At 40.2% G+C, this 13,283-nt stretch overlaps 1 protein-coding gene across 2 annotated transcripts in view; it reads right to left on the bottom strand.

Annotated features, from left to right (window-relative positions):
- Positions 1-13,283, bottom strand: part of sNPF (short neuropeptide F precursor) — a 178,792-nt gene that overhangs the window by 16,470 nt on the left and 149,039 nt on the right. For both annotated transcript variants that reach the window (XM_019052600.2, XM_019052601.2), the window contains exon 2: positions 4,296-4,414. In XM_019052600.2, coding sequence (XP_018908145.1) covers positions 4,296-4,398 — 103 coding nt within the window. In that variant the 5' untranslated portion in view covers positions 4,399-4,414. The remainder of the gene's footprint in view (positions 1-4,295; positions 4,415-13,283) is intronic.

Below are 13,283 nucleotides of genomic sequence, written 5' to 3'. Positions count from 1 at the left end.
TGAAGTACTTCGGATGTGAGAACCGAAGTTTTTCGGATGTGAAAACCGAAGTACTTCAGATGTAAGAACTGAAGTTTCAGATGTGTGATCCAAACCTCAGCAGCTGGACCTAGAGTGTTCAGATGCTCAATCCGAAAACTTATCAGAGATCCATATGACCAAAACTTCGGGTCCCACGCACGAAGTTTTTTTCTCCATGAATGTGTCGAGAACTGAGTTCCTCGCCGAAAAGTGACTGGCGGCCGGCTTGTCCTGAAACTGCTCGATTTTTTTCCATCACTTTGTCCTTAAGGTGATTTGATGGACGCCATATTTTGTATCAGAACGACATGCGATATATCGCAACAATTGGCTCCATTTTTTCAGCTACTCGTCATTTTTCTCCAATTTTGAGATCGCAATTCTGTTGTCAGGGGACTAAAGCACTCACTTACCAATTTTAACAAAACAATTCAACGTAATAAAGGCGTGTTTTTTTTAGAGAGGAAATATCGCATTCGAGTGCAGTTTCGATATCAGTGTCGAATGCGATGTTTTCTCTCTGAAAAAACTGCGCCTTTATTACGTTGAATTTCTTTGTTAAAATTGGTAAGTGAGTGCTTTAGTCTCCTGACAGCAGAATTGCAATCTCAAAATTGGAGAAAAATGACGAGTAGCTGAAAAAATGGAACCAATTGATCCGATATATCGCATGCTGTTCTGACACAAAATATGGCGTCCATCGAATCACCTTAGTAATATTGCCAGTCAAACTTGGCATCCCAATGCATTTAAAATTTCCAGTGGTAAACTTCCGAGTTCAGGTCCCTTACGCTCCATTTCCTCGAAAATGTATCCGTGTAGATCCATTTTAATGGGAGCGTTGTCGCCCATGGCAATACAAACTGAACATATTTATGCTAAAAGCAACTATGTGCATGAGGATTGCGAGTAACATAGCTCCTTTTAGCATAAATACATCCAACCCATAGCCCGCTCCGGTCGAATATGATCACCATCCAAGCTGATCTGATTCCCCGTGGCTTTAAAGTTATTTTATTCGTATGTTCTCAAAGTCACGAGGAAGTTTCGAGCCACAGTTAGGTTATAGCCTCGCGGACTTCAATGTAGCAACTCTGGGCGAAGTTTCGTGAAACAAACAAGTTTTTGACGGGAGATAGGCGGGAAACGAGGGAGCGATCAAAACAAGGAAACAATTGACGGCTGCGAAAGAAAAAATGAAGTGGGAGAGGAATAATAGAGTGCGTTTTTCAGCCTCTTCGATTACTCTCGCTCATTTTAGTTGCGCAACGGAGTTCTTCCGCGTGCATCTTATTTCAGCGTTGGAAAAATCCACCCATTGTTGAACCTGGCTCGTTACTTGAATGAAGAAGGGAAGAGATGGAAAATGAGCGACCAGCTTCGCGAGAGGTGTATGCAAATTAAAATTGAACGTACTTCTGTCAAACAGAACTATAAGCATTCAGACGTGAGCCCTGAGACCCATAGGAATATATGAACTACAAGGTTCTTGTCATGATGCACATAGTTCTGTTTGACAGTAGCGCGTCCAATTGAGGAGCCACAAAGGCGCTCTGATTCTTGAAATGGTATTTAACAGTGAGAATAATTTCGTTGTTTCTTTTACGATGCACGTTACTGCTACACTGATGAAAATATTTGTGTTCCTGTGTTACTTTTGGTTAATGTAGGAAGTGAAACACAAACACGGAAAAAATTGATTGCTGAACCATTCAATTGTTGAAAAAATGCAATGTTTCAAATGTACATTTTACAATGGTGGAAAGCTAATAAAACCACAGGGGTGAGCAAATTAGCATTTTTTTATTGTAAAATCTACATTAAAAAATTGCAGTCATTTTTTTTAACTACAAAATTGTTAAACCAGCAATTTAATTTTTTCCGCGAACCGACACAAACATTGGGTTCGTCAATTTCGCTAAATGTCAAATCAACGGTCCATTTTTGGAACTTGTGATGCTCTGGTCTAGTTCTCATGGCGCTTGTGATAGACTGTTTTCTATTCTTTTAGCAAATTTTTATAAAATAATGGACGACTTATGTTTTTCGAAAAGCTTTTGAGACCTAAATTGTAATTTTTAAACCCGAAAATTGCGGAACCCCTAAAATTAATTCTAGATTACAAATTGTTAACAAAGGCGCCTGTGATACTTTCCGAGGGGTGACGATATTGTCCTCTTCCAGCATTAATCACGCGCAAACGGCAACTCTGCCTTGTTAAGTAAAAACGTCGCATAAGCATTCAAATGTTGCCAAATTTCTTTTTTGAAAACATTAATTTTTGAAGAAAATTATAAATATTTTCCCCTGAGATTTTCAGACTTTTTAGACTAAATTACGAACAAAATCCTCTGAAAAATCGGAGGAAAAATATACACGTAAATGCGTTATTTTTGAAGGAAATTTGGCAACTACTAATGGCACATACGGCGTTTTTACCTAGCACGGCAGAACTGAGGCTACTTCAACAGTAATAATTCTTACACTTTCCCGGTGTTGGTGCCGTTACGAACTAACGCTGAGCGACGGGAAGCAACCCTAATGGGTTTGCTTCAAGGGTCTAGGTTGGATGAAGAGTCTCATAAAATAACGACTTTAATTCAACTGTGAAGGAGTATAGAATTGAATATTCACGTAAAAGAAAACTTCCGCCGACTATTCTGCCTTGATAAGGAAAAACGCAGTATGAACATTCAAGGGTTGCCACATGTTTTCGACCAACATTTTTATTTTTGAGGAGAGTTATGAATATTCTCCCTTGATATTGTCATATAATTTAGATCTGATTACGAACAAAATTCCCTGAAAAATTTGGGGAAAATTATTCACAGATTCCCTTGAAAATGTGTACTGTATCAACGGAAATTTGGCAACATCTGGAAGCTGATACGGCGTTTCTTTACCGCGGCAGTTTTTGACTCAATTCGATTCGCGCGGGAAAACGAGAGCTTTAAGTTGCACTTTTGCCGGGAGCAATCGAGTGATGAAATCATCACCGGGACGAGCTGACTCGCCACGCCTTCAGTTCAAGTCAAAGTTCTAAGAAATTTCCTCGTTAAAATTTATCAGCCTACGCCTTTTTTGCGCAGTGCCAGAAATTAGGGGCAAAAGAAGGAAAGGAAATGAAAATATTTTAAAGCTGCCTTTAATCCAAATGTAATTTTACTCTCTAGGTAAAAATTGATGATGAGGTTACGAACCCACGCATCCTCATTGGAGGCGGATCCAGCAATTTGGAAAGACCGGATTTTCTCCATTTAATTCCATGCTGAATGGTCGATTCTTGTGGGAGCATCTGGTTCCTCCAAGAATCGATATATTTTGGTTTAAATGGAGGAAAGACAATGCTGCCAATTTGCTGGATCCGCCAATGATCCTAATTTTTGACGATAGAGATTTTCTGTTACATTCTACTTTTTTGATAGATACGACCGGTTAACGTGAACGCATAGAACAAAAAAGAATAATATTTGTCCCCTTTGCGAGTATCCTCTGTAAATAATGCACAAAAATATCTCCTTAGATTGCGTTAAAAAATTATGTAACGGCGGAAATATGCATATTTTTATTTTCTCCTCACACGGTTTTTTTGGTTTAATTTATCCTGAATTATTTAAAATAAAATACACCAACAGAATGTACATCCTATCTGTATAGGTGAGAAGAAAATAAAAGAAACAAAATGAAAAGGTGCTGTGTATTCTGAAGAAGGAATAGTAATTATTCATTGGCGGATCCAGTAAATTGGCAACATTGTCTTTCCTCCATTTAAACCTAAGGAAATATATCGATTTTTGGAGGGACCAGGTGTTCCCACAAGAATCGATTATTCAGCATGGGTTTAAATGGAGGAAATCCGGTGTCGCCAAATTGCTGGAGCCGCCTCTGAATTTATTCCTCTCCTCTTCCCCATGCATGTGCTTCTCATTTAGACATCATGCCAATATTGATGGGGGAAAAATTCAGTTAGGATTCATTTTAAGTTTAATTAGTTGTTTACTAGCTCTCGTAAAAAACTTAAGTCAAGAAAACATTTTTCGGTCTGTGAATTTACAGTATAAAAATTCTTTTTTATATTGAGTCACATGGGAAAAACTTTTAAACTTATTTTTCTCAGTTCCAATTTGTGGGCAGCTTTTTTTGCATTCCATTAAATCCGAACTTTCTTTCAAGTTTATCCAGAAAAAAGAAAAATAAGAAAAAATTAATTTGAAATTTCATTGCTTTGTCATAATCCTTAAAAGAAATTTTTGATACTCGTAAAACAATCTTACCATCGTAGTCAGAATAGTAAGGCGTTGCATTGACAAGGTCTTCTAATAAAAGGACTATACAAAAGACTACGCTCCATAGCTTCGCTATTTGCGAATACTTCATGACTACCAATTTCAAACTGAAACAGAAAAATGATCATCAAATGAACATCCACTCTCAAAAGTTTGGTCAAAATAGTGAACTTATAATATAGATCAAAAGTTGGGCTAAAGTCCAACTCACATTTTTGGAAGGTCTTTTGATTTGAATCAGGTAGGCTCCGTATTGAACACGTTGAAAATTTAAAATAGACTAGAGGTACTGCGCAGACTATGCTCCCTCAACGCTTCACGGTCCACCAATGGGTTAGTTACGCTGGTCACAGAATCGTATTTTGATGCATAATTCTTGTAGATTAGCTAAAAATAATAAGGTCTGTTCAAATAGCAACTTGCTACGCTCAATATTAACCGAGATATCGCCCTTTGAAAAGAGGGGTTTTGGACGTCATCCACTGCGGTGGTGACACCTTTGGTTTCTTCCACCTTTCTTTCATCTAAGTTTCACGTGACAAACCAGCGCAAATGTGCGTCTCAAGCCCTGGATACACGATCAAATTCCGAACCAATTCCGATCAAACTAGACATGCTGATGACTGATGTTCACCATCTACCATCAAACTTTGACAGGCCGCACTAATTTGCTCATAGTAAGATTAGAATGGAGTGCCGCCATTCATCATTTCCTGCCACAGGAAACATTTCTGCCAAGGTTTCATTTCAAAATTAAGAAAATTAATGAGTTTAAAACTGATGACTCCCGACACTTTGATGGTAATTGGTTCGGGAATTTTATCGTCTATCGAGACCTACACTGACTGATGAAAGCAAGATGGAAGAAACCAAGGGTGTCACAAACGCGGTGGATGACGTCAAAACCCAGCATTTCAGAGGGCGATATCTCGGTTGTCGAACGTAGAAAGTTGCTGTTTAGACGAATCTTATTATTTTTAGCTGATCTCCAAGAATCAAGCATCGAAACACGATTCTATGACTAGCACAATGGATTCATTCCCCGAAGCGTTTCGCTCCACTGGAATTGTACGTTTCGTGTAACTAATTTGATTTTATAGTATAGAGTAAGATTAGAACCCCATTGAATTAAAGCAAAGCTTTGAGTAATCTCTGAGGTCGCGCACATGAAAAGAAGATTTAGACTATTTTCTCTCGATGGTTGGCAAGCGGGGAGAAAAATCATAGCCTAATACTGAGCGGTTTCATACGAAATCAATCTGAACTCTAAAATTGAATCAACGAATGCAAATTTATGCGAATTTGTGGACATCCCCGCTTCATCCAATTTCCAAGACCAGATTCGCAAGCGAGTCGCGAACAGAATCGCTTTTACCCAAGAAACCAGAACCTCTTAAAACTTCGTTGCCAAACCGCCCCAAAACATAAATTGTGGATGAGGCAAGAATATTTTTTAAGTTCAAAATAAATCAGCTTATCCGAGAAAAAAGATCCCGACTCTTTTCAAGGTTGCAAAATTTACTCGAACAATTCAATTCTTTACAAGAACATAACTGTAAGATTTTTGCACAAAATGTTGCTTATTCATCCGAGTTTCACGCGGAGTAACCTGCATGTGCAAACGTATGTCTTTCTGACAAATGTATGCAAGTTGAAAGAAACCAATAAGGGTGTCACTACCACGGCGGATGACGTCATAAAGCGAATTTTCCAAGCGCGATATCTCGGTCAATATTGAACGTAGAGAGATGCCGCCTGGACAGATGACATTATTTTCAGCTAATCGACAAGAATCAAGAATTAAAACACGAGTCCGTGACCAGTGCAACTGACCCATCGCAAAATGTATGTCATTCACGACTTTGCGTGCAAATCACTCTACATATATGAATTTGACACGCCATTAAAATTTTGATATTTTCAAAATACTATCATTAAAGTTGATGATGGGCCTGTTGCAAACTTTTGCTAGAGCCAAAATAAAAACTGTTACTTATAGATAATGTCTCAAAACTTACAATGAGGGCAAAGTCTGAAATGCACTCCTAACTTGACAATCTGCGTAAGAAATTTGCGTATTTTTGAGCTTCCCGCTTCAAAAAGGTTACTACGGCACATGTGAACATTTCGTTAGAGGAATTGTCCCATTCAATCCCTGCTCAACATGGCCGACGCTTCCCCACGCAAGTTGATGAGAGCACGAGGTCAATCAAGGCGGATATCTATCAATGCGAGAAAAATGTGAATGTAAACACGCCGATTGTTATCAGGTGGTTAGAATCATCGTCCCGTCACATGCGTTTTGGTAGATTGGCGTCGGCTATGTTGAATATTGCGTGGTATCCTTTGTGAGCAGGGTTTGGATGGAATAACTCCTCCAACGAAATGTTCACCTGTGCCGCGGTATCGTTTTTGAAGCGGGAAGCTCAAAAAAACGCAAATTTCTTACGCAAATTGTGAAGTGAGGTGTGCATTTCAGACTTCGCGATTCAGATCAAGGTAGATTTACACAGGTATGGACAAGTTGAAAATTTACCATGAGCCTCAGTACGTGTCACATGACTACGTGACGTATAGGTTAAGGGGCCCGTTTTTTTAATTAAATTACAATCAAATTAACATTCGAACGTTTGTGCGTTTAAACGTTAAAATTAATATCGCATTATCAAAATTGTGCAAAAAATCCCACAAAATTTTGACAAACGATAAACCGAACATAATAAATCAAAATAATCAAAACATACAAAATGGCGGAAATTAAGGGTCCGCTGGAGAGTCAGCATCAGAGGCCAGTTGTTTAGTTCTGTCTAGAGTACCTGTATAGCGAGAGTATGGACAGATGTGAAACTCCGAAAATCCATCAGGCCTTCACCGATGCTTCTGCGAATAAAGTTAGGGCCCAGAAATGCAGCCAACCTATGAATTTCAATTATCCAGAACGATTTACTAATACTATTATTCCGAACCGTCGTTTATTAAGCACGTGTTTGACTCAGTTTTTGCATAAATTTACTCAATTTCGCGGAAGAACGCTCATTTCTGTACATTCTTTGCCATCATGTTTAGAATTGGAATCTGCAGACTGGCAGTGAAATTTTGTGCGTTAGAAGTTGGTTAGAAGGGTGGCTGCACTTTTGGGCCCTCCTCCATGAAGCGATCTGTCCATACTCTCGCTATACAGGTACTCTAGTTCTGTCCATACCTGTGTAAATCTACCTTGATTCAGATCGTCGACGAAAGGATTGTGGAGAAGAATTCAGCGCGGGGAAAAGAGGCGTGACTTAAGCAACGTCCAATGAGCAACTTGCAAGTTTCCGCGAGATTTCGCAAGTATGCAGCGAGTGAGCGTTGAGCGGAGCAGGCGCGGTTTCGTCTGATTTGATCGGAGGATGGGAGTGGGGGAACGGCCGAGCAGTAGGATGGTAGGGGATAGTCAAGAGCGGGGAAAGAGGCGTGGCTTTAGCAACGTCCAATGGGCAGCGTGCAAGCTTCCGCGAGATTGCACAGCTGCGCAGCGAGTGAGCGTTGCGCGGAGCAAGCGCGGTTTCGTCTGATTTGATCGGAGGATGGGAGTGGGGGAACGGCTGAGCAGTAAAATGGTGGACATGAGTTTAGAGTGGGGGAAAGAGGCGTGACTTCAGCAAGGTCCAATGAGCAGCTTGTAGATTTCACAGCTGTGCGTTGAGTGGAGCAAGCGTAGTTTGGCAGAGAGTATGGAAGGTTAGAGCCCCGACGTAGAGATTGAAACAGAAGCGCTCGCTGGCAACGCACGCAACTACCTACTATTTTCTATTGTTTTCCAGGGACTGGCGGCGCACAGTGGATCGAGTCAATTAGAGAGGTCGGACATGAAATTTTTGACTAAAACTGCAAATTTTGCTGTTAATTCCGTCACATTTTAAACTTTAAGGGGTGCTTCTTGGAGAAAATTTCACGAGAAAACCATTGGAGCCACTTTTAGAACGTCAAAGTCTTGTATAAGCACAGTTATAAGCGTTTAAAGTTTCCAAATTTTGTCCGACTTCCGCTATTGACTCGATCCATTGTGCGGCGGGTGTGTTGCTGCCAGACCACCTTCACGTAGGCAATTTCGCACATCGTCCGTCCGCAACTCTCGCTTGGCCAATCAGCGCAGTAGTATGGGAATCCCGCTCACCGCGCACTCTCGCGCCAACGCACGCAACTTCTTGCTCACGGCTCAACTTCTGTTTCAACAATTCCCTATCCAGTCGGACCTCTAGCCTATAGTAGTTTGGTCTGATTTGACAGCAGTATGGAATTAGGGGAACGGGGAGCAGTATGGACTTCTTTGACCAATAGGATTGTAGGAGAGAGTTCACAGCGGGGAAATGATGCGTGCTGCTCGTGATTGGCGGGCCTGCGTAAAAGTAATGGGTCACTAAATCTTGTATTTTTCGCGTCGCGTCGTTATCGATTTCAGATGCGCTCATCGTGATTCTGAAGACACTTTCTACGAGTAACAACCCTTATTTTTGCCCCAGCAACTTGGCAACACCGAATTTTGTACCATTTAAACCTATGGAAATGTATCGATTCTTAGAGGGGCCAGGTGTTCCGACAAGAATCGATTACTTAGCACAGGTTTAAATGGACGAAATCCGGTGTTGCCAAATTGCTGGATCCGCCTCTACCCAGCAAAAGTTAGCAACAGGCCCATTGTGAAGCTACGATAAATTCGTGCCATTGAAAATCATACCTACTATTCTGGTGAGGTTTCCACCGAAGCCCACAAGCTACAATAAACAGGTCATCCCTCCTCTTGGGTCGTGTAACATAATGGAGTGTGTACATTATTCGAATCGCATATGAAATCCCAGTAGGACGTGACACACATACCGTCGCTACTCCGGCGAAAAGGCATATCTGATTTTCGAGTTGAGCCCTATTGTTCATGTAGTTGAATGATTTCCGAAGCTCACGTCGAAATGAGTTACACTCTTACGTCAAATAATCTCTGAATGAAAATGTGACCGTTCCAATACTTGGAATCTGTTTACGTCGTACTGATCAAATTGAAGCCTTTTGCGTCTAAGGCACAGTGCATTAACAAAAAAACTCTCTTGGGTCCAGAATCCAGGCTCTTAAAAAAATCGAGAAGAGAAAATATTCTTGACTCAATCGGATTTTTACTTGAATTGAAAAGAAAACCGCTCAAATTAAGAAACTGGACTCTCAGTACGGGAAAAAATCCGCGTGAATCAGAGGTATATGCTTTTTTTGTCGAGTTAACGCGCTGTGCGCCAGCTAGTACTGGACCCAGCGGCCGGTGTCCCGTGGACCCCGCGCGGCCTTCATGGCCGTAAGACCGGTTAGGAGCCGAGCGTAAGTTACGGGTTTCAGGATCGGAGCCAACCGCTTCCACGGCCGTTGGCAGTGAGGTGAGATTCAGTTTTCGGAAAATGGCGTCACCATCAGATTAAAATTGAGACGGCTACGTGTATATTCGCAGAAAATTATAATATTTTACGTCAATGTTATTCAGTGCGTGAATTTAAAGTTGCCGCCAGCCTTGAACATTTTCGGGAGCGATCGCAGCCACCACTCAGCGTTGTTTATTGAGGTTAGAATCTAGTAAATTGCTTGTCATTGTTGGTCATTGCTCATTACGTGTGTTCGTTTTTCGTTTAATTTTGGAGGTTTTCGATATATTTTCTTGATTCTGTGCGGTGCACGATTGATTCTAAAGTTCTGTGTGATAACGCTTGTCAAATACTTTCGGAAATGCGACGAGAGTTAAGTGAAAATTGTCAGTTTTACCTACACACTGAGCTCATATCCTCTCCTCCTGTAAGTTCGTTTGCAATTCACTTATTTTCCCCCTACTAAGGGAAAGAACTTAAATCCAAGAAAAGCAATCAATTACCTGCCACGCATCTTCCCACAGAGTAAATTACCGCCACACTAAAATACTGATAATGTAGACACAAGAATGTCTATTTACCGATTGCAACTTCATTGTGCCACCTTTGCTTGCTCATAAGATTGGGTTGATTTTTTATTCCATTTCAATCTAATCTCTGGCTTATACTTAAATGTTTTCAATTGAGAGTAGGTAGTATTTCACTCTCCGACATCCAACACCTCCCTTCTCTGTTGCCAAAATAGCTGTCCGCCAGCGGAAGCTATAAGCCAATCTTGCCTGCGTTGATTATCCGATAAGAGCCAGTGCAAACATTGTTGCTGTGAATATCTCTCTGATTCCATATCCCAATTCTAGGGAGCTCAGTGTACTGTAATAGTGGTAAAATTTTGTGTGAATCGCGCTTCAGTTTGCTGAAGGGAAGATCTACAATTTTAACAAGTGTGACAATTTTCGGTGGTATATTTCTTCGCTAATATTTTGTGGAAATTGTATCCGGTAGTTATTGCGGAGAGTTATATCTTGAAGTTTTGTCAACTTTTACTACTGAATTTACACTTTGAAATATTCTCAACCTCATTTTCAAGATTCTGAAGCTTTTCTAGTCGTAAGGAGTAAAAATCTGTAAGTACCTAGACCTACGCCTGTGCTTTTCCTTTGTTAATCATTTGGGTGATTTCCTACTTTGCATTCGTATTTTTTATTGAGGGATGAACCAGGTTTTGTTTTTGACAAATGCTGAATTCTCATTGAGTGAAAGTAATTACATTTATTGAGAACGGGCTGCCAAGTGATAAAAATGATTTTTCAATTTACATTTTTCGCTGCAATGAGTTTTAGCAATTTATCATACCTTGGACAGTCTGTTCTACATTTAAAATAGGTAGCATGAATTTTTGATCTATCTACATTTGTTCCTTCCAGTGCTTCCCCAGTGCTTTATTTATTTCTACGAAGGCTTGCAACATTAAAGTTAGGTTTTTGAAAATTTCTCTTGATATCTCTACACGATGAATAAGCTAACATTCATATGCTGATTTTCTTTCTCAATAAGCATCATCTCTTCTCTAAGATTCATCTCTTTTCTCAAATTGACTTGCTGAACTATCAGCCAAGGAGTTCAAATCTCTCTTGATATCTGAAACATGATCAACAAGCTAACGTTCATATGCTCTTTTTCTTTCTTAGACATTGAATTATCCATCACTTTCCTGAAACTAAATTGTTATGAACTATCAACAAAGAAATATATACCTATTTTAAAAAGAAGGAAAGAAAAAAAATCTTGTTCAGAAATTGACACAAGATAATTCACTCAATGTTTAAAACTTTGCTGGAAAGTTTTTCTTTTCTAAGTATGTACTTTAATGGTGAATTTTCAGCTGTAGTTCCGAAAAAATCCACCACGTCGCGGACAGCGGCGGCGCGCAGAGCTCCGGCCGTCCAGCCCGTAAGTAGCGCCTAGAGCGCAAGCTGCCTATGCCGCTCGAGGCCGCGACTTACGGTTTTCATGTCCGTAGGACTCCGCATCGTCCCCGCACGTAGCAATCCGGCCGTCAGGCGCGTAGGCGAACGGTAGTGCCATATAGCCCATCCAGTCCGTGCTCCAGGTCCGCTGCTTATGGCCTCCACGGCCGGACGAATTTTAAGAGTCTGGATTCCGGATCCAAAAGCCTTTTTCCCCCAGTGTGTGCTTTCTTACATAAAAAAAAAAAACTTGGCAAAATCAATCTCTGAAGGACGCAACTTACTATAATACATACTTACTACATATATGTGCTCTACGACGAATCACTGAAAAAAAAAGATTGGTAGAATTTACCATTCCTTCACGCTGTATTTCACACAGCGTCAACTCAGAGTCAATTTTGCCAGAAAAAAGGTAAACGTTACTAAATACTGGTGCAGGTAACCATTCCTCGGGTAGAATCGGCTTTGAATTCACGCTGTGTAAAATACAGCGTGAAGGGATGGTAAATTCTACCAATCTTTTTTTTTTTCAGTGATCGATTGATCTTTCACTTAAATCAATGAGAAAGGGTCGATCATCAGGATGCTTGCAACAAATACCCAAATAATATTCTTCCTAATAGATTAAAATAAGAAAATATCGATGATCGATAGTTCATGCCGCGTCACTGATTGTATCGGCATAATGAGTGGAAAGAAAAGATTGAAACAAAAATGCACATAAATGAATTTATTAAAAAATTATTAAAATTTCCTTGCGCCAAAATGATTAGTTGCCTATAACGGCAAATGCGTTTCAATTTACGATGCGCTCATCTAGTGAGTCTGAGATTCACCCCTATCTTCACAATCTGCGAAAAATATCGCAGTGTTTTTTAACTTCCCGCTTCAAAGAGAATACAATTTGGTACAGACGTGATGCAACAAAAAGAGGTCACCTCGGTTTCACATTCCACGTGAAACTCAACATGGTCTCCGTCATTTTTCGTAGTTTCTTAATTAAAAACAAAGTTAAACCGTAACAAATGACATTCACACGACATACTCACCACCCTGCTTTTCCTTTTCAAGTTAAACTTAACAGGGAGAGGCATTTGTTTAATTTTCTTCTTTTTTGTGATAAGAGATATTTTACATTGCAGCGGCCTTTCTTAGGTTCCTGTGGAGTTCAAAATAACGGAAAAGACAAAATTGTTTACGCAGGAGAATTAAATTTTAAATATTTTTGTACGTAATTCTTCCCATTATGAGCAATGTATGAAACAAGTATCAAAAAGTCGAAGAACCTATTTAATGTCCCTAGGAGTATGTGCAAACGCGAGCCGTAACGTATGTCAGCGCCTTGATGCAACTATTCGTGTCTAGAGACTGTCCGTGTTGCATATACACTCATTTGAAGGCGTTTGGAGAGTTTCCTAAGACAAGAGCGAGGACAGCTATATGTCGCACTTTTACGCGTTTCCTAAACGGAAATCGGAAGATGTTACTTTCCTCTCTGGATATGATCAGATTCGACGTATTTCTGCTGAACGAAACCAGAGACAGTTGGGAAAGAAAAGGTTTGCTCGTTAGTATCTTGTATCTTGCCGGTTGCACCCGCAAATTATGTGCTCATTCTGTAAATG

Source organism: Bemisia tabaci, chromosome 9 (assembly GCF_918797505.1).
Source record: "Bemisia tabaci chromosome 9, PGI_BMITA_v3".
Lineage (NCBI taxonomy): Eukaryota > Metazoa > Arthropoda > Insecta > Hemiptera > Aleyrodidae > Bemisia > Bemisia tabaci.
The sequence above is the reverse complement of the archived record's forward strand: the minus strand, read 5'-3'. Positions and strand labels throughout refer to the sequence as shown.